This window comes from Prinia subflava, chromosome 2 (assembly GCF_021018805.1).
Source record: "Prinia subflava isolate CZ2003 ecotype Zambia chromosome 2, Cam_Psub_1.2, whole genome shotgun sequence".
NCBI classification, from domain to species: domain Eukaryota; kingdom Metazoa; phylum Chordata; class Aves; order Passeriformes; family Cisticolidae; genus Prinia; species Prinia subflava.
The window spans coordinates 3,751,170-3,773,700 of NC_086248.1; the positions used below are offsets into that span (position 1 = coordinate 3,751,170).

Consider the following 22,531-nt stretch of genomic DNA (forward strand, 5'->3'; position numbering starts at 1 on the left):
CCTACATCCTGCATGATCTGGGCCCCCATGTCTGACTTTTCTGTTGGTAATTTATCAGCCCACAAAACCTTCCATGCATTTTATCAGTAGTAACTTCATATTTGTATCTCCATGCAGGTATAGTAACAGATCTGCGTCTCATTTTCACACAACAACACAGGACACTCCTTCGCTTTACAATAATTTCCCACTGCAGCTCCTTTTTGAGCTCTGCCAGTTACAGAGTTCTTGGTCAGTTTTGTACATACTAAATTTTATCAGTATTAAGTACCAAGACTCACTTTTTGAAGGTCTTTTTTTCCCTCTCCTCCACAGCAACAAACAACCCTTTCTCTCCCTCCTTCCTCTGTCCCTGTCTTGCACTTTTCAGCCTCTTGCAGCCACTATTTGCACAGCCCAGATCTCAGCCCTTATCTACAGAGGAGGTTCTGAAGAGCAGGGCTGGGATGGGAGCAGACAGCAGTGTATTTCAGCATCAGATCCTGAAAATATATTAAAAGCATATGGGTAATATGAAAAAGGTAATATCCCATCTGTTTTTAATAAGGAACATGGGATTTGATGTTTGGCAACTTTATTGTGTACTCTCTTGATATTGCATAATGTTATTTTTTGATATTGTGCACTACTGAGACTTATCCAAGTATAAGTATATTCCATATATTCCATCTATGCAAGAAAGAAATTGGATTTGTCTAAGACTCACACTCTGTAATTAATACCACATCGTCTCCCATTTACTTCTGACCCATGGATCATCCCAATGTCTGCCAGTGATACAAACTGTTCTTCACATACTTAAATTTTCTAGTGGACACTGTGTGGCTCATGGTGAGAAGTAGCCACAAGGAGGACAATGGACTGTGACTGTAGGAACCTTTGTTTTGTTGTTTTGTTTCTGGATTGTTGGTTTCAACTGTAGGTGGGAGTATTTTGTCTGTTTGGGGTTTTGGAGGTGTTTTTTAGGGGGGAGGACTTCCTTTGTGGTTTTGTTTGTTTTGCTTTGCTTTTGTGCTTTTGGTTTGGGGGTTTAGTTGTTTGGGCTTTTTTGTGGTGTTACAATAAGACCAGTGAGGAATTATGAAGTGCAAGATCAAATCTTAAATCAGAGCCAAATTCTGAAGTGATTCTGTATTTTGGATCAGCAGAACCAGCCTCACTCTCGGTAATGGAGCTGTTTGTGTTACACTGAAGGACACTGCAAAATGAGACAGAAGGAAAATGTTGTGGGAAATTTGACAGTGGGTGGTGAGTCCCTGGCACAGGTTGCCCAGAGAGGCTGTGACTGTCACTGGATCCCTGGAAGTGTCCAAAGTCAGGCTGGAAGGGGCTTGGATCAACCTGGGACAGCAGAAGATGTCCCTACCCTTAGCAGGGGCTGGAATTGCATGATGGTCTTCAAGATCCCTTCCAACTCAAACCATTCCATGATTTACATGATCCCAAGTGACCATTTAAAGGAGGGAAGCACCATCTTCTGTGTGCCAGCAAGGAAGCCTCGAGGCTGCCTTTTTTCAGGCAGAGATGACATCTCCCTGCTGGGACTGCTCTCCCAGCTGTGTTTTGTCTTCCTATCTGTGCACACTCAGGGAAGAAATTCCAAGCAGCAAGGACCAGGAGAGTTCCCTAGGAAAAAGGCTGTTTTACTGCAGACACAAGAGCAGTGCTAGCCTGAAGCCTTGGATTCACTGTCCCAATTATGGGAAGAGCTGGGATCTTTACTGAAGAGAACACTCACATCACCAGATCACAGGATTGGCTCAGAACTCACCCACCCTCAGCTGCTTGGGCTCCTCTGCACTGTTATTTATTGCTCCCCATCAGTCATAGCTTTTCTAGAATTACTCATGGCTGACATTTCTGATGCAATAAAGCCACAGATAACCTGTGAAATGAAATCAGAGTTTTCCTGTTGGGACATGTACTGTCCCCACTGTCTATCTGTCTCCATTTAAGCAGCACATGCTGGCACAGGCACCGATAATGGGGCTGGGATTAGAAGTCAAATGAAGTATTCCAGTGTATTTTTCTGTGGAAGGGAAAAAGGAGTATTTTCACACCTGAGTCATGCAAAATCCAACTGGACCATCAGAAATACACAGAACCTGCACTCCTGCCAGGCCCATCTCCTTGGGCTTTCAGTGAATTGTCTTGCATCACTATCATTCTCAACGAGTCTGAAAGGAGGTTGGAGCCAGGGGAGGGTCGGTCTCTTCTCCCAGGTAACAAGAAACAAGATAAGAGAAAACAGCCTCAGGTTGTACCAGGGGAGGTTTATCTTGGATTTTAGGAAGAAAAAAATCTTTCACTGAAGGAGTGGTCAGGAACTGGGACAGGCTGCCCAGGGCAGTGGTGGAGTCAACATCCCTGGAAGTGTTCAAGAGGCAGGTGAATGAATGGGACATTTGGGCACACAGTCTGGAGGTGAACACAGTGGTGCTGGGTTCATGGCTGAACTCAATAATCCAAAGGATATTTCCCAACCTTAATGATTTTATGGTTCTATAACACAACAGCAACTACAAAAAAATCTTTAATCAGCACAGACTGGATGTTCATTTGCAGCCCAGGACAGTGAGGCTGAAGGGGAGCCTTGGAAACCCTGTTGTGCTAAGGTATTAGTCAGTAGGTCTGCATCACTGCCAAGCCTTTCAAAATATGGCTTGTCTGTTATGATTTGAAGTGCTTTTATACATGATTTTAATTTAACTCCTTTGTTAGGGTCACTTCAAGCACGGCTCATTAATTTGTCAAGAGAAGACAGAGGTGATTGCTGAGACTGCTGTAGTCTTGCACAGCTGGAGAGTCAGAGACGTCTATCACAAAGTTTATCTTCCCGTGAAATGCCTGTGCATAATAGATACCATGATGTATTTACAGATAGAAATCTCTGTTTGGCAAAATCTTCCTAATTTCAATATAAATATGAAAGAACAAGAAGCACAATGATGTGTGTGTTTGTGCAGCTGCCTTTATACAAAATCAGGAATATAATTCTGGACAGTCCAGAAGGCATTTAATCCCTATCTCCACACTACAGCAGGGTGCTTTTCTCCTTCTTGATCGACCTTTAACCTGATACAAACTGAAATATTTCTTTTGTTGAGAATTATGTTTGAGGTAGCATGTGAAAAATGGGGCTTGTGCAGGAAATTTGAGGCTCACAGCAAGGAATAAAAGGGAAGCAAATTATCAAAGAATGGCTCATTCCAACAGCAATTCCCATGCAGAGCACTAAATGAGATATTACAACTAATTCTCTGTGTCACATGGCACATACAGAGGCAGCAGGGCTGGAGTTCAAACTAGATGAATTCTGACTCCTCCTAACCCCAAAGTGCTTGGATTTGGTAACCTTTGTGCAGGGTTCTGGCAGGCAGCTGTGTGGAATTGCACAGGTTTTTATATAAAAAAAAAGACATGACAACTTCTTCCCTGTATAAGTATGCAAGTTTTTCCTCCAGTGAGCAGGCTAGGGCAGGATGCTAAAAATCATGTCAAAGCTGCAGACTTAGCAGCTGTAGCACTTAAGGTTATTTCAAAGTTTTATCTGCTACACTCCTCAAGTGAAGGTGTGGAAATTATGATACTCAGGAGCTTAAACTAAGCTTAAAATCTCCTTTAATTTAAACTTATTTAATTTTAGGTTAGATATTCACAGGGGCAGCAAAGAGAGCATATTATGTAGAATTTGCCTCTGCAGAAAAGAAAAATTCAGTTCAAGTAGGTAAAAGGAAGGACATTCAAGACGATTGTGGAAACAGAGCTTATTTTAAGAAGTAAGGAATAGAATCATAAAACCATTTAAAAAAAGTTTGCTTAACTTGGCAAAGCAAATCTGGAAGATATTCTATCCGTGAAAATACGTTGCAAGAGTAAATACTAGTGAGGAATCTCTCAATAGTAATGGACAGTGACAGCACAGGAACAAATGAGTATAAGGCATTGAGAGGTAAATTTGTATTTAAAAATAGAATTAGGTTCCTCCTCAGACAGTAAACTGGAAGAGCCTTGCAATAGAACTGGAAAGAGAATATTTCATATTTCCATTCAATGCTATTTTCATGATTTTTTTCCCCACATAACCAAAATTATATTATGAATTTTATTTATTTATTTATGTGATAGTTGGGGATAGTTAAGGTGGGCAACATCTCTTTTACAGTCTAGAAATGGTGAGAAAGTCCATGTGAAAGATCTAGAGGGTTTTCCATCAGAGGAGTGGGATTCTCTAATGGGTTCCTTATGGGAGCAATGGGAAAAGGAATGTCATGTGCAAAAAGTGGGGGATAAAACTTGAACAAAAAGTGTTATGCGATATAAAACTGCCTGATCAAGTTGTACCTTTGGCATCAGGATGAAATTTTTATTGTCAATTCATAATTCTTTTCCTAGTGGGAAACTTAGTAGGTGTGGGATGGGCCAGAAGAGGTGGGTAGTCATCGAGAATTCAGAGACTCATAAACATCTTCCCACAGTGAAAGTAGAGACAATGAGTGTAAAAAGAGTTTATGTGAAGGGATTCAGAATATTTATCTGTCTGATCAATAGGGAAGTTTTAGTCTGTTACTAATTTTTTGCTTCTGGTAGAACAGAAATTGGGCATCAAAGCTGAATTGTCAATATAAGGAAGGCCCAGTCACACCAGGGATGATGATGTTACAAAAGGTCTTTTATTATGTAGATACTGGGCCACAATATCTGTAGATCTACTATTTTAGTGCTTTTTTTTTTTTTTCATATATAAATCAAGGAAGGAAAACTAAGGAGGCATCTTTTGACCTGAGTCCATGGTCAACAGAGTAATTGAATTACAGCTTAAGTGGAAATGTTTTTCATTCAGGTTATTCCAAATAAACACAAAATATCATGTCTATCCATAAGATTGTTTGATTTTGAAGGAGAAAATACCAAAAGCAGCCCCTTGTATATGAGCCTTGTGTAAAGACAGTATTTCCCTTGCAAAGTCTCAAACAAATCTCAAAACCACCTTTCATGGATCTTCACATTGCCTCTCCAATAATAGTAGATAAATATAATAATAGTTTTTCACCACTGCTCTCCTGGGCAGGAACCCTTCTGACAGTGTAGGGGTTAGAGGGTCTATCATAAAGACACATTTCACCTCTAAGCCTGAAATTTTAAACTAAATTTCTGTTAGTATCTAGTGTACGTCGTAAACATATACAACAATTTGCATTCTCACTCAAATGTGGCAGCTGTGAATTACAAGATTCAGGCAATTAGAAGTCCTACATCACATAACTCTGGTTGCTGGCTCCAAAAATGGCCTTCCAAAACTCAACTGGCTGCTCTGCAGGAAAGGAGAAGGAGGTAGGGAAGGTGAAAGGAGAGCAGGAGAAAGCAGAGAAAGAGGAACGTGGAGAGGGTAAGAGAGATTTGGGAAAAGGAGCACAGGATTTTGTATGTCTCTATGGGAAGAAGGAGAGATAAATTGCCTCATATCCCCCAGATCACTCTTGATCTTTGAAACTGAAGGGTTTGTGTTAATACATCTCAGTTAAAAATGGAGAGGATCAGCTCAAGAGAAGCTATTCCCTATTCCAGTGTTCCCTCAGAGGTTAACGTTGTTCAGATACGTGCAGGAGATCCAGCAGTGTCCTTGCCATGCTTCTCAAGCGCTGTAAAGAGATTTGATCCCAGCACTGTCAAACAAAACCTTCCTTGCTGGTGTCACACACGGATTTATTTTCCCTCCTAATATCTAACGGGAGCTGCGACATAAGTCATGATTTGCACCACACCGGCACCGGCAGAGAGGAGCTGCTGGCCACGTCTCCAAGGGACCAATCCTGTCCCTACTCCACCTTATTTAACGTGTGAGTGGTGTCACCTCTATCAGCAGAGCTTGTCTGCTGTGACATTCGGGTGAGTGACGGCCGTGTCAGCTCCCAGGCCAGCCTGCTCCGCTGTCGCACCGCGCTCTTGGCCTCCGCCGCGCCTCTGATGGGAAAGGGGGAAAAATTCTTCCACAGGCTTTGTTAACAGAAATCTGGTGAGCAAAGGGTTAAATGGCTTGGGGTGCTGGGTGTTTGTGGGGTAGTGTGCATGTGTATATATGTGCATGTGTATATATGTATTGAAAAAAAATAAATATATATATGTATACATACACAGGCACCTTGGTTTGGCTGTAGGACCTCGTGCCCGCAGGCCACAGTCACATTATCATCTGGAAATTGGATAACGACAGCACAATGACAAATCCAGGTTGCCTGCAATAAGGTGCTAATCCCTTTGCTTTAATATCGGAGCAGCGTGTAATGATGTTTGGACATCACTCCAGTTTACTGACGACCCCACTGGGGCCGGCAATAGAAGCGTACAACTGTCTAACAAGCCATCAGGTGACCGCCGTCGTCAAAGCAACGGGGGATGCAATCTAATCTTCCCTCCATCCCTTCCAGCTCCCAATAAGGACCAGATTATAGAAGTGGCCCATCAATGCTTGGTAACTCGAATCAATTAACGTTAATTCGCGCAATGCTATGATGTATTGTGATCACTTTCATTTCGGAGAAGGGGGAAGAAATTGCTATAATTCACCTAAAATGAGGTTGTCTATGGTGCTGAGGTATTAATTGGGTGTCCATATTAAATGGAAAAGGAGCACGGTAGTGAAGGAAAAGTGGATGAGTGACTCTCTTGGCTGCTATTGACCTATCAGAAGAAGACAGTGCCCTTTTCCTTTGCTTTTATCTATTACAGTTTTCCCTATTGCGTGTCAAGTTGATGTATTATAAAAAATTCATTTGGTGACCTTCCACCCCCCTAGCAGATTAAACAATTTCACTGGGATGGCATCATTAACAGGGCCTTGCATTTAATGATGATTTCTCTAAAAGGCCACGGAGATTCGATTTTAAGCTAACAGATTTATTGCACTATTATAACATATCGTAAAAAACTGTACCACCTACGGTCTGGTTTTAGGATAGAAACTGTTTAAGAGTTTATGTGGAGCTTAAAGTGGTATTACCTTGGGATACGCAGCACGGCAAAGCTCTGACCTCCGGCAGGATGCTGTTTACATTTAATAAAAGACATTTCTCTGACAGTAAACTTGGGGAGTGTGTTATGGAGGAGGCCTGGCAAAGCTCCTCGCCACTGGCTTTGTAAATAGGGGCATTTCCACTGATCTACAGCGATTAATAGAAGGCACTAATGAATCTGGAGGATGTTTCTCTCCTATCTGATGCATCTGATCTGTCCCTCTCCTTCTAAAGCTTCTGGTGATCCCACATCTAGACCCTTCATCAGCTCTAATGAAAGAAAGGCCCAGAGGGGAAGTCATAGGAGGAGAGGCTGAGGTCACTTGGTTTGCTCAGTTTGGAGGAGACCGAGGGAAGATTTCATTGCAGTTACAACTTCCTCATGAGGGGAAGAAGAGGGGCCACACTGATCTCTGCTCAGTGGTGACAGTGACAGGACCCAAGGGAATGACATGAAAATGTGTCATGGGGTGTCTAGGCTGGATGTGAGGAAAAGTGTCTTTATCCAGAGGGTGGCTGGGCACTGACCAGGCTCCCAGGGCAGTGGTCACAGCACCAAACCTGGCAGAGTTCAAGAAGTGCTTGGACAATGCTCTCAGGCACAGGGTGAGATTTTTGTGTCTGTCCTGTGCAGGCCAGGAGCTGGGTTCTATGATTCTCTTTGATTTCTTTCTATTATATGGGAAAACATGGGAATTGGTGGAAATAAAAGTCATCCTTCAAATATCTTTTCTTGCTTAAAATAGGAATGACCTCAGACTCCTCATTGTCTTCTGATGCTCATGTCACTCTTCCCAGTCTGTATTAATTAGTGACAAGATCTGCAGGGGCAGGCAGAGCTCCAATAGTGCACCTGAGAGGGCAGAGGTCTGGCTTATTTCATCATCCCATGACATCAGAACCCATTCTCACCCAAAAATTTTGAATTCTTCACAATCCTTCAAGTAAATTTTTTTTGCATGTCTATATTTTTTTGCATACTTACTTTGCATGCCACAAGTCCTCTGCTTGCCTATGCCCTGTCCTTATTGCACCTCCCTTTCTTGAATCCCTTTGAAGTCATCAGCAATCCCCACCTTTTCAACAAAAAAGAAAAATGTCTCTTTGTCTGGATCATGATTCATTTAGTCATATTTTTTCCCAAATTCTTCCCAACTTCCTTCTCCTTCTAAGGATATATTGATTTTACAACACTAGCATTGCAGACATACCAGACAACTGTTCAATTAATTTCAAAGTCTATTAGGAAATTAAATACGCCTGGGGCTGTTCTTTGGCACCAAGGCCAGCTGACATATTTCAGCATGGCCTCATCCAAACTTCCAAGTGAAAATATTTTCTGTATTAGCTCCCAAACCATTTGGGAGTTGTTCTGGACTTTGCCATTGGACCTAAACCACAGCTTAAAAAGGACTGATAGTTTAATGGTAGAGGTGATCAAGTGTCAGTGCCAAGGCTTGTTTCTGGCATAATTTAGTTTTCTAGTAGACTCATATCCATCGACTTGGATGGATCCTTGACCCAGACTCTCATCCGGATCTCCTTCCCCTTGAAGTCAATTGATAATAGCAGTTCTTCTCCTTCTTCTCGTTCTTCTTCTCGTTCTTCTCCTCCTTCTCCTCCTTCTTCTTCTTCTTCTTCTTCTTCTTCTTCTTCTTCTTCTTCTTCTTCTTCTTCTTCTTCTCCTTCTTCTTCTTCTTCTTCTTCTTCTTCTCCTTCTTCTTCTTCTTCTTCTTCTTCTTCTTCTTCTTCTTCTTCTTCTTCTTCTTCTTCTTCTTCCTCCTCCTCCTCCCACTATTATTATTGTTGTAGACATTATTATGGTGACATAACTATATCAGTAATAATATTACTGTATTACATTAGATTAGATATCAGGAAGAAATTCTTCCTTGTGAAGGTGCTGAGGCCTTGGAACAAAGTGCCCAGAGAAGCTGTGGCTGCCCCATCCCTGGATGTGTTCAAGGTCAGGTTGGAGGGGGCTTGGAGTAATTTGGGATAATGGAAGGTGCTCTGGCCCTTGGCAGAGGTTTGGAACAAGATGAACCTCAAGGCCCTCTCCAATCCAGATCACTCTATGATTTTATATTTTATGGTTATAGTTATTATTGCTATTGTAAATAAAATGACAAATGCTCCTTGATTTCAGGGACACTTCATTTCCTCTGCCCCAAACCTCTCCACCAAGTTTCTCAATTAATCCTTAATACCTGCAGACTCTCCAGTTTCTATGCCCTGGAACTTCCCTGCTGCTGAAGGACAGGCACTTGCTCTCCTGTGGAGCTCAGCCTGTTCAGCAGACACGTGCAGGCACTGATGGTGACAGGATCAGGATTGCCTAGTGTCCCTGCTGACTGAGGCATCCCCAGCCTGCTGTGCCCACATCTAGAACAGCTGCAGGCACCGAGCACCAGAGCTGCTCCCTGTCAGCAGGGAATTGCAAACCAGCCTGCTCCTGCCCAGCACGAGGCTCCAGGAGTGCCAAGCAGCACATCCCTCATGCCCATGGGATGAGGCAAAGGCAGGGCTTGCTCTGGTCCTGGCTGGGCTGTGAACCCTCATCTACCTCCACCTGCCTAGGGAAAAGCTGTGCCAGGAAAAGCCTATTTTCCTTCCAGCACGAATCAGCAGGGCAGCACCAGGATGCTCCTTTCTCCTGCTCCACACTGACATCATTTTAAGGATTATAACTTGCTGTGTGCAGGGTTGTGCCCTAAGGCAGAGGTTCCCTCACAGCACGAGTCAGGTTGGACCATGGGGGGTATAAACACCACATTCTATGCTGTGTTAACCAAGTTCAAATTACCCAAAGACACTCATTTTTACACTTCCATTTTAAGTATCCATGTCTAGTTTTGCTTTGTTCTGTTTTCTTCACTGTTATTTTACCAGAGAATGAAAGAACAAGGGGAAATGGTTCTAAATTAAGAGAAGATATTTAGGTTAGATGTTAAGAAGAAATTTTTTACTGTAAAGCTTGCACAGGTTGCCCAGAGAAGCTGGGGTTGCCTCATCCCTGGAAATGTCCCAAGATAAACTGGATGGGGCTTGGAGCAACCTGGGACAGTGAAAGGTGTCCCTGCCCATGGCAGGGGGTGGAAATGGATGCACTTTAAGGTCCCTTCTAATCCAAATTTTCTATGATTCTGTGTTTCTATGATTCTACGATTCTATGATTCTATGATTCTATGGTTCTATGGTTCTATGATTCTATGATTCTATGATTCTGTAGTTCTATGGTTCTATGATTCTATGATTCTCTGATTCTACTCACCCCAGGGAGTGAGAACTACTTCCTAGTTCACATTTTGCAGCAGCCTTCCTCTAGATGAGCACAGTTTTAGCACGTAGAGCCTGGGGTGTGAATTCAGGGCATTTTTCTTATTTGTTGTCAGTTTTAAGGAAGCTGAGAAGAGAAAAAAAAATTTGGGTTTTACGGAAACTATGGCAAGACTCACCTAAACCTCTCTGTGCTCAGCTGGAGCCAGGGAACTCACAGAAAGCTGCAGCTCTTTAGCTTGAAAACAGGAATGACTTGGCGAGTCGTTCCTACAGTAAGTTTTGGTCACACAGTTGAATGCACATTTCTGGAAGAAGGTAAATAACAACACTTTATTGATGCCCTTGACATGAATTTCAAACCTAACTCCACCTTTCAGACTTTCCCACTGAAAAAAATACAAGATAAAGAACTAAGATTAAGAACTAAAGCTCCAATCCTTGAGCTACCTTTCAAGTCTGTACATATCTTTAAACCTTAGTTGATCTTTCCAGCAGCTATAGTTCAGACCAGTATTTTCCATCAGCTCAGTATGAACAGTTTCTCATTTGTAATACAGAGTAATACTCTGGAAAAACATCCACAACCATCACCCAAACTAGAAGAAAAACAGTTAAAAGCAAAGGAAACTTAAGCTCCACATATCTTGTGCTTGTAAACACCTTTAAGCAAACACTACAGATCAATGAATAGCTTTTCCTCTTTCATTTCAAGACAATATCAAACCCCCAGCCACTTCTTTGCAATTGCAGATTAAAGCATTTTATATATATATATAAATTATATATATATATGAGATACTAAATGACACAAAGCACTGGGAGAGGAAATGAAATGATCCAGGCTCAAAATAAAATGTTGATTCTTTATTCAAATGCAAAAGTGTTCTCCTGGGATGTTCTAATTTAAATTTCAGGCTTGGAAAAAACAGTGTCTTTCAAGGGGGTGTTTTATTTCTGTCTGCAGACTTTGCAGATTGGGAAGGTGATGGCAGGAAAAAGAAATGCAGTAAAGCCCTGTGAGTGCTGTGCTTGTGTAGAGGAACCAAGACTTTGTTCTTAGAGGAGCTCAAAGGTTTTCAGTGAAAATCTTTCTGCTGGACAGGGAATATTTGCAGGCTCCACTGCCTTCAGTGCACTGCAGTGATGACTTTGTGGATTAGACATTGGGTTCACGAATCCATAAAATCCCTGTCTCTGCCACATACCTGCAACATGATACCAGGGACATAAATGACTTTGTTCATTTCTCACTTTTCCATCTGTAAAATGGGGATTGAAACAAAAGGATTTTTTCATACTTTGGTGCTGCTTTCTGTTTGGAACTGTCTCCTATTTCCATACATGCCGCTCTCACCCAAGGATCGAAGTGTTATGATAAGGTTAATTAGTAGAAAATAGGAGCAGAAAATAACATCTAGAACTTCATTTCTGATTTTCCTTTTTTTATTTTCCTTTCCCATCCCTTTTCATGTGAAAGAAATGGAAGCAGACAACATTCAGAAACGTGTTTATACAGGAGACCCTACAGCATCTCTGTTCAGGTGCAGCCCTCAGATGGAGAAATTGAGAAGCAGCTTCCTGTACAGCCAAAAGTCATTTTCCTGGACAGAAAGGTAGAACTTGCCTCACTGTTGATGGAGAATTCTATTAATCCAGTACTATTTTGACATTTGAGATTTTTGGCATTTGAGATTTTTGTTATTGGAGCCAGGCTTTGCTCTGGGGCTCAGCAATGGCACCAGAGGAACGGGCAGGGACTGATCCCAGTGAGTTCCACCTGGACAGGAGGAAGAACTTCTTTCCTGTGCAGTGACCGAGCCTGAACAGATTGTCCAGAGAGGCTGTGGAGTCTCCTTCACTGGGGATATTCCAGAACTGTCTGGGTGCAATCCTGTGCCCTGTGCTTTGGGATGACCCTGCTGGAGCAGGGAGGTGGGACCAGACGAGCCACTGTGGTCCCTTCCAACCTGACCCATCCTGTGCTGTGGCCTCATCTTGAAAAGTTATGGTGAACTTTGTGACATTTGTAACATGGGACACGTAAATGCAAACTGCCCTCATACGGGGTATATATAGAAAAAAAATTATTACAGTTGTTAAAACCATCAAAGCTTTCTTTGCTCTTCTTAAGATACAAGATCCTTATTCTTCCCTTCTGTTCTTCCTCCCAGGGTGAAAGAATTGACAAACTGGGGCCTCCTGCAGAACCCTGGGTTGTATCAGCTCATCTCAAGGACTCCTCTGAGGCTGTGCTGAAAGGTTTGGATGTGTTTTCCTAAAGCAAGGGTTATGGCAAAGCAGCTATACAAAATGATGGTGACAAATTTAGAATTTCTCCCTCAGAAATACTGCAGTGGAAAACCAGCCTTTGGGCTGAAAACAGAAGGTTGCAGTAGGAGTTTGGTGAACTGCCCAGTCATATGCTACAGGAAAAAAGTTTTTACAAAGTATTTTTGTTCTCTGGTAGCTTAAAGGAAGTATATCCTATAGTTTGTCTTGAATAGAAATATCTGGGGTCAAAAAAGGAACGAATGAAGAATTAGAAATCCTAACACTTGATTTTCAGTTTTTGTTAGCTGGGGTAACTTCTTTAGGGTCCACAACAACCTTTTTATCCCAGCAAAGGATCAGGCCAAGTACAGAAAGAAACAACTGCTTATGGATTTTCATTAACATATTATAATGTGAAAGAGGTTTATTTCATGGAGATCTAAATGTTTCCCTTCTGGTCTTCATTTAGCAAAATGCATGAACTCACAAAAGACTCATGAAAACTCGAGAAAAACTCTGAACATGTGAGGATTTCCCCCAAGGTTGTGTGAATATTCTTAGATACAGAATGTTGTTGAAGGAGAGTGCTGAACCAAACACCTGTGGATGGTCATATGCTACTGAATTAGAAGTTGGAAATTATAATGTTTACAAATGTATTAGTTTAATTGATAAAATATTTAAATACAAGAAGCACACACAATGAAAAGTTAGGTTCCCTATTTCAGAGAAAGAATTTAATTCAAAGTCAAGCCCTTTGTGAATTATTTTTGAGTTGAAAAGTTCACATTAGAGAAGATAAGAAGCATTTATGCTGTAGATCACAGCTTCTCAGTGTTTCAGTCCCTGTTTCTGTAAATTAGAAATTCTTCCTACCCCAAGATAGTTCCAGGATTACAGTTTAGAAAAATCCTTTGGTCTATTCTGCTGCTTTTCATGACTTTTCAGGGCATGTGCCTAAACTCCTTAGGTTTAGATGAGCCACAGATTGCTGAGGAAAGAAGGAAGGAAGGAAGGAAGGAAGGAAGGAAGGAAGGAAGGAAGGAAGGAAGGAAGGAAGGAAGGAAGGAAGGAAGGAAGGAAGGAAGGAAGGAAGGAAGGAAGGAAGGAAGGAAGGAAGGAAGGAAGGAAGGAAGGAAGGAAGGAAGGAAGGAAGGAAGGAAGGAAGGAAGGAAGGAAGGAAGGAAGGAAGGAAGGAAGGAAGGAAGGAAGGAAGGAAGGAAGGAAGGAAGGAAGGAAGGAAGGAAGGAAGGAAGGAAAAAGCAGAAGGAATAAAAAAAGAAAAAAGGAAAAAATACAGAAAAGGAAAGAAAAGAAAAGAAAAGGAAAGAAAAGAAAGGAAAAGGAAAGAAAAGAAAGGAAAAGGAAAGAAAAGAAAAGGAAAGAAAAGAAAGGAAAAGGAAAGAAAAGAAAAGGAAAGAAAAGGAAAGAAAAGGAAAGAAAAGGAAAGAAAAAGAAAAGAAAAGAAAAGAAAAGAAAAGAAAAGAAAAGAAAAGAAAAGAAAAGAAAAGAAAAGAAAAGAAAAGAAAAGAAAAGAAAAGAAAAGAAAAGAAAAGAAAAGAAAAGAAAAGAAAAGAAAAGAAAAGAAAAGAAAAGAAAAGAAAAGAAAAGAAAAGAAAAGAAAAGAAAAGGAAAGAAAAGGAAAGAAAAGGAAAGAAAAGGAAAGAAAAGGAAAGAAAAGGAAAGAAAAGAAAAGAAAAGAAAAGAAAAGAAAAGAAAAGAAAAGAAAAGAAAAGAAAAGAAAAGAAAAGAAAAGAAAAGAAAAGAAAAGAAAAGAAAAGAAAAGAAAAGAAAAGAAAAGAAAAGAAAAGAAAAGAAAAGAAAAGAAAAGAAAAGAAAAGAAAGAAAGAAAAAAGTCACTGAAGAGAAAGACACATCACATTCTTTAAAAGATACATGCATCAAATTAATAGTCAATAAACTCCAGCAAAGGAAGAGCAGCACAGTACAGATGTTCTGCATGTAATAGTTTGCTGCAGTTTTTCCTTTGACAAACATCCTTATTGCACTCATCTTTTGAAGCACATGAAAGCAGCATTTAATGGAAATGGGTCCCGTCTAGCACACTGAGGCTGCTTCATCTGACAGCAGCCAAAGTGCCTCGTGGAAGGCAGTTTAGCTCCAAATTAGCTGTGCTTCTACGTTAAATACCAGCTTGCCTGAGAGATCTTTGGGAAGACTCCCATATATATCTGTAATATTCTGAGCTTTGAAGCATATGTGCCTGAAAGCTGAGCTAGTCTCTGTTGAGAAGTACAGTACAGTACTGCAGGCTTCATCACACACTAGAAATGGCAATTATAAAGTATTTGAACACAGCTGACAAGGCCCTCTGTTAAAATCCCTATTACAGTGAGTGTGAGAGCCAAGAAAATCTTGGTAGTCTGTGCCTTAAGATGATAAGGAGGATCATAAGGAGTGATAGATGGAAGAACCAGGATTAGACTGGAGCAATAAAAGAAATCTACATATCCACATCTCCATCAAATCTATTCACAGCATAAATCACTAATTATTTGTATATCACAGATGATCCTGGAGACTTGTCATGAAATTAGTGGTTTGGTTTGCTAGATACTGTACAGAAATAGAAAAAAACCCCTCATATATGTAGTCAAAACTAGCTGGGTATTAACAAATTAAATAGTACCAGAGTCATAGAGAGGAGAAACTTTATCATTTATGTTGCTAAATAATTAATATGTGCCATGGTTTGGCCTAAGACCTTGTTTTGAGCAATTCCTGGCCATAATTCAGAGTTTGCTACTTCACCACATTGTTCAATACCCTGAGAATGGCAGAGTAGAAATGTCCTGCCCACATTCAGCTTTATGTACCTTCACCTGTGCTGTTTAACTGCAATGAAGTGCCAAACCACCTGCTTCATAAAGCAAATAGTTATGACATGTTGTCTTTCAGCAGGCAAAATTCTGTGTTTGTGATCACTGGAGCAAGTCCAGCATCCTGAGGAAGTTCTGGCATCTCACCCCCACCTGAACCAACATTTGGGAATTTGTCAGCCTTTAGGATTTCACCCCGTTCACCCCAAGAGTCTGAATGCAGACCAGACCTGGCCAGCATCACTCAAAGGCCAGGCCTTGGCTGATGCTCAAAGACATACACAATATAAAATGGGGATCCAGTTGCAAAGTAAATTATAACTTTTAAAAAGAGCCTACAGCAATAACAGTCATGGCAAGGGCAAATGTTGGGTCAGAAGGAATTCCTTGATAGATCACAAGAGGTGATGTGAAGGAGGAATTCTGTTTCCTGGGTTTCATTTTAATGCTCCCTGTGGAGTTTTTCCCTGCCAGGTTTCCAGCTACAGTGTCTCCTGTACTGTCTCAGGGCAGTCACCACAGATATTTTCCATGGCTAAATACCTTGCAAAGAGTCTGACAGAGCTGGAGAAAAATTCCAAGAGATTTAACAATAGGACAGGAGGGAATATGCCCCAAAGATAAGGTGAGATACCTACAAATCAGGAAAGAATTGAAGATTCAGCTTGTCCCGTATTACAGTGGTTGACTCCTTGAGACCATCCCCTTAGGACAGTCTCTCATTATCACTCTCCTAACCTTGGTGAAGCACTTAGTCACTCAAGACATGACTTAAATTAAAAAACGGGCATTTGGAACTTTCTAGAGTATCTCTATAGCTCCTGTTACCTTTGTTTGATTCCTTTAACATCTGCCTTCACGTTACACCCCCATAACACACAGAAAATGCCAATTCACAATGAGCTCAAAGAATAAGTATTTAGAAGCTGAAGCCCTCCAATCCCTCAGGAATTTGTTTTCTGAGTACCTCTGTGTGAATTTTCTGGGGTTAGACACAATGTTTATGATTAAGGTGGATAATGAATTTAGGCTTTCTGAAGTCCCTTAAAGCTGTGAAGACCCCCTGAGGTCCTTAAGTGGCACTTACCTGGTTGCTGTTAATTGCAATATGATTTTTTCTGACTCTCCAGGGCTCACCCAAGTGCAGGTCATAGAGGGATGTGCAAGCTTTTCCAATCTGGCTGTCTCCAGCTCAGGAACAAACTGGAGACTTGTGTTCACTGTCACATCACCTCCAGGTAAACCCTGTGCTCTGTGTGTTTTTTGATTCGGTAAAACCAAAGCCCTTCAGGTGGCCTGAATTTATAAAAAAGGGATTAAACTTTGTTTGAATGGGTGGAGTGATGCCAAACCTCTAAATGGCCTGAGTTCTGTTCCACATCCCAGCTGGCATTCCCCAGGCAGCAGGAGAGCTGGGTGACTCCTGTGCTATTCATGCAAGATCTCTCAAATCTAATGAATAAGTACAGAGAAGTATTGTCAGAAAAAGGTGCCTCTTTCTCCCTCGATTCCCTAATATATATCCCAAGAAATCAGATCCTTAAAATCAGTTAAGTTGCCAGAGCAAATTTTTTCCTATAAATTGCAACCTCTCATTCCCTTTTTTTTTTTTTTTTCCCTGTTTATACTCATTTTCCATCTGTGCTCCTGGCTATTTTCATAGTGCCTTTTCCTGTTTGCCTGCACCTGGTCACCTTTATAGGTGGTTCTGCACATTCAGTGAGTGACTCCAGGACTGGGCTCTGCCAGGGCTCTCCTGAGAGCTCATGGAGATGATGTTGGCACCTTCAGAGGCCCCTGGGCAGCTCAGTAAAGAGGAGGCAGGTGTGCTTATGCCTTCTTGGAAATGCCAGCTGAGGGGAACTCTGGGGACAAGGCACCCCACGAGCTTTGCCTTGGGAAATTCTCAAGGTGTCTGCACAAGATAAATGCCTCTGCAACAGTTTGGGGGCCTGAAATTATCTCTAAATCTGTTTCTGAAGGTATAGAGAGGTCAAAATGTTGGTTTCCTGTCTCAGGATGACTGCTGAGGCAAGTCTTTGGAGAAGCAGGAACAGGTCTGGCATGCAGTCCAAGGACATATCAAAATATAGATGTTGTAGAACCATGTGTAAAGTCTCTATTATGGTATTATTTTTATCCATCTTTCATCCATCTAGTCATCCATCCATCCATCCATCCACATACATCCATCCATCCATCCACATACATCCATCCATCCATCCACATACATCCATCCATCCACCCATCCGTCTTTCTTTACATATAAATATATATTCATGGATGTCTCTTTAGGTGAATATAATTGTAGCTATTATAGATATATTATCTATCTATCTATCTATCTATCTATCTATCTATCTATCTATCTATCTATCTATCTCTCATGTCCTTACCTCATCCAGAAAATACCAGAGGGAACAAGAAATGACTGGTGAAGTGGCCAAGTGGAAGTGCATAATAATTGGAAAAAAAAAATTTTGCAAATATTTAGGCTGGCAAAAGTGACTTATCCAAACCCAGTGCTTCCCATGGCTTGGCAAAGGGAAAATTGGGGTGCAGTGAACACTTGGAGGTGTACCTTTCAAGGTGGGGGGGATTTTTGTGTATTTTGAGCTACCAAACACATGCATCTCCCACTACCTTCTCATCAGTGAGAGAAGATGGAAAGTCAGCACCTCACAAGATCTGATTCTTTAGGCTGGAAGCACAGATTAATGAAATATGTTTAGAAACCCATTTCAGGGAAATGCCAAAATACTTTTTCTGACAAAGATCAAACAGAGATCCCTTTTCTGAAATATTTAGCCAGTCAGAGAGTTACTAAGAATTAATAATGGAATCACAGAATGGTTTGGATTGGAAGGGATCTTCAAGATCATAAAGTTTTAGCTCCCCTGTATTGGGAAAGGACATCTTCAGTGCACCAGGATGTTCAAATCCCCATCCAGGCCAACCTACAACACCTCCAGGGATGGGCCAGCCACAGCTTCTCTGGGCAAGCTGTGCCAGTGCTTAATATCTAATTTAAATCTGCCCTCTTTCAGCCTTCAAGCCATTCCTCCATAGAGGATGTTTAGAGGTACCAATGTGTACTTGCACCTGTGCAGGTATCACCTGTGTAAATCAGATTATTCCACACTTTTAACGTGCATTGCAAAAGTACACACCAAAGGCACATTCCCTTTTGCTCCTTGTAACTGGGAACCACGCTGGAGACAGCATAAAGGTTTTTACACCTCCAGATTCTTACTGAAGAGATTTACTTTTGTCATTTGAGATGAACAAACCGAAATGAAACAATCAAACTGTAGATGTTTGTGATACATCTTCATGAAGCAGTTGCTCTATGCACCTACCCTGGCGTAATTCCCTGTTTGGAAACAGCACAGGAGGTGCAGCTGATGCTGAATGCAATAATCCCAAATGTTCTAGTGGCAGTTCCTGGGGAGAGCAGACTATTCACAGCATCACTGCATTGTCTCGCTCCTTGTTTTACAGTAATATTCCCTTCTCTGATGGGAATCCCAATGGGTTTGATACATCTACTTTCCATTTAAACCAACAGCACCCTACTCAAAAACTATTAGAGTAGTGCAAAACACCTTTAAACACCTGTCTGTGTAGAGTCCTTGATACCTGAGAGGTTTCTCCTCTCAGCTGAAGTTCACGTGTGTTTGTACCTCTCAATTGGAACATGCTTCCCACCTTGTTCTGATGCACCTTGGCTTCACTGAGGTGGACAACACTGACACAAATCTAATTAGTTCCTGCTAAAAGTACTCACAGCTACTTACCCTGGTCTCCAAGCCTCCATCTGACTTTTTTTTTTTTTTTAATGAATTGATGAAAAAAAATTTTTCGGTTTTTATTAAGGCAACACTCGAGTAAAAGAAATATCCACACATCAAGATGTTTAGAACTGTGGGGTTAGGACCAATAATGAGTCAGGTACCAAGACAGATACTGAGTTGATGTTCTAATCCACATCCCTCAAGGTGGTCTACAGAGAGTACCAGGGCCAGTTTTCCTAAACTCCTGTCCTTGCCGAGCACATCCGCATTCAGAATTTGCTTTGCAAAAAAAAAAAAAAATTAGGGAATCAAAACTTCTCTCTATTTCAAAAGGTCAGTACTAAGCATCTTCCAGTTCTTGCAACTCACATCTGAGACCCAGTGAGCTCTTGAACACAGAAACTGTGAGCAGTGCCTGGCTTGATTCTGCCATTTACAGAAAATTTTAGAATCTCTGGGTGCAGAGCATTACCCAGAGCTTCTGTCTTTCAAGAGACTAAATATTTACTGTGTAACAGCAGGGACACTGACATTTTTTATTTATAATGCTCATTATCAACGTGGTGGAAAATATTAACAAGTTCACTGGGAGTTTTCTGCATCATGGATTTAATCTTCATGCTGGAGAATGTTTCTGGGTTTCCCCTAACTTCTATTTATATGATTCAGGTGAAGTCTCTAAGAAAAAAAAATCAGTATTAAGAATTGATTTATCACAACCAGCTTCTCTTGCAGAAAATGTGCATGTGTTTTCTGTAGGGCCCTGATCTGTCTGGCCTCAGAAGCAGATGCATTGTGAATGTATTTTCTGGGGTTTGTGTCAGCTAGACAAATTCATGGAAGAAATATTAAGTACTGTTGAATGCAAAGAAGCTGTGTATGCTTCAGGAAGCACTGAAAGCTTTAAAACTAGCTTGTAGAAATATTGTTACACATTTGGGTTGTCCTGGTACTCAATCCCAAATAAATATTGTCCATTAATATTGGATCTGTCTGAAGATAGATGGGTTTGTGGTTTGTCCCTGAATGCATCTTTAACAGTGGCATCTCTGTTAAAAAGCTATAGGGCGGTGTTTCAGCTATGAAATTGCTGTCCTTGCTTTTGTAATAAACTGACTGCTTTAAATTCCCAGGGGTGAAGTTCACTGTGCTGTCCCAGCCGTTTGCCACCTTCCCTGTGCCCACGAGAGCCAGGGCCAGCACGATCCTCGTTGTCATCCTGGGGGCAGCAGCATCTGCATTCATCATTGTCCTTCCATTCTGCTGGTTCAGGAAGAGCAAAAGCCACAGTAAGTCAGAAATATCCACAAAAAATTTATACTTGCAGATTACTCCTTGTTTTATTTAACAAATCCCCGGAGTGGACACAATGGGTTTCAGACAACAGAACTCAGAAAAAGCTCTGGGACATTCAGTAATTAGCATACAGTTTGTAGTTTACACAGAGACAAGAGCTGGGCTTCAATGATCAGTGTGGGTCCCTTCCACCTCAGAATATTCTATGATTCTATGATACTTCAAGGCTATACAGTTTTGTGCCTATAAAAGGTGTCGGAGTTCAGACAGATGTTACAAAAAATTTCTTCTTGGAAAGGATTGTTAAGCACTGGAAGAGGCTGCCCAGGGCAGTGGTGGAGTCACCTTCCTGGAAGTACTCAAAGGTGTGTGGATACAGCATCCCACATCCCACCATCCCACAGGTGGGATTATATATATTTGAGCAATATTCTACTATATATTCAACACTATGTTCAATTTTTGCTTGAATCAGTAATTTCTGCTGAGCAGAGGATGTACTGAGGGTGATGTGAATGTGTGTTTTATTGCAGAAATGAGGACTGAACAGCCTCATCTGCCACGGGACAGCACCAAGAGACCCAGTGAACAAGAACAGCCTCCTGCAGCTCCCACCAAGCCTTGCTACAATCAAAGACCAAATAAAAGTGGAGTGTCTGCAGCAGGAGGTGAGGCTGCAGCTCATAAATGACTGGACACCAAAAGAGTCAGTTCATGCCTTTTAACATGCTCAGGGGTTCCCTGGGAATTGATAGAGTCTCCATCACTGCAAGTGTTCAGAAAATGTGTGGGATGTGGCAGCTGGGAGAGGTTAAATGGTGGATACAGTGGTGCTGCCTTGGTGGTTGGATGCAATGATCTGAAAGGTTTTTTCCATCTTCATTGATTCCAAGATTCTGTAGTTTTGTATAGGATCAGTGGCTCATTCTCAAAAGATCTATCTCTTTATTGCCTCCTTCTTCTCCTCCCTGATTTTTTGCTATTTGTCATTTAATGGCCTTTAATACAGGTGGGATGAATTCCCAACTACACTGAAGGCAGCAGCATAATCCCCCCTTTTGCTCATGCTGTGATCCTTGGGGTGCAGGGACAGGGCCTGGATTTCAGTGAGCCTTTGGGGTCCTTTCCCACAGTTCAGGACATTCTCTGATCCAATGAGTCCATGATTTCCCCCAGGGTTTTTGGAGCAGGGCAGGGACCAACACTCCTGGTGTCCCCACACACCTGCAGGAGCAGGGCTCCTCCCTGCCCAAATCTCAGGTGCTGGAGGGGGATCAAAAGCTCTGGGCAGGTTTGTAGGCTGTGAAGGAGTTACACTGGAGGTAAAAAACCCCACCCAGGGCTGATTTGCAGGGTCTCTGTGAGCCCAGAGCCCAAGGCAGCCCCACTGCCACCCACCCACCCCGTGCCCCACTTGACTCCCCGGGGTCCTGCCACAAACAGCCCTTTCCCTCACACCTCCTCCAGACTTGTCCTTTCATCATCTTCTGATCAAACCCGGCTCCTTCTGAGGTCACAGAGAAGCAGAGAGCCCCGGGGGCCTGTGGCTGGCAGCACAAAGCACCGGCTTCCCTTTCTGCAAGTGTGAAATGTTCTTACAGTATGGAGGGCTTTATTTTTTTCATCTCACCTGCCAACAGCACAGATCTGAGGGCATTCAGATAACCCTGCTGAACCCCCCATTTACTCTGTTTTGGGAATTTCTTTTTCCTCCTTCTTACTGAAGCCTGTGGATTACATAAGAGGCAGGAAGAGGCGAGCTGGAGTTTTTATCTCCTTTTAATTAGCGTCTATCACAAAAGCAGAGGGAGAGAGAGAAGGAGAGAGGAAATTCTGCAGTTTATGTGTTTTGATATTTGCCATACTCTTCCAAAACACAGCATTCAGCTGTGTGCCTTAGGACACATATCTGCTATAAATTCATTTTTTATCTAATTTGTCTGAGATCTAAGCTTCCTGTGGAGGTCTGAGATCAAAGGATCTGATTCTGTCTGATGTCTGCTCTGACACATAATGCGTGCTGACTTAGTTCTGT

General features: G+C 41.8%; 1 protein-coding gene across 2 annotated transcripts in view; it reads left to right on the forward strand.

Moving 5' to 3' along the window:
- PKHD1 (PKHD1 ciliary IPT domain containing fibrocystin/polyductin) overlaps nt 1–22,531 on the forward strand; it is a 247,190-nt gene that overhangs the window by 218,901 nt on the left and 5,758 nt on the right. For both annotated transcript variants that reach the window (XM_063423458.1, XM_063423452.1), the window contains 5 exons: nt 11,773–11,908; nt 12,467–12,554; nt 16,537–16,644; nt 20,334–20,489; nt 21,030–21,164. In XM_063423458.1, the coding sequence (XP_063279528.1) occupies nt 11,773–11,908; nt 12,467–12,554; nt 16,537–16,644; nt 20,334–20,489; nt 21,030–21,164 (623 nt within the window). The remainder of the gene's footprint in view (nt 1–11,772; nt 11,909–12,466; nt 12,555–16,536; nt 16,645–20,333; nt 20,490–21,029; nt 21,165–22,531) is intronic.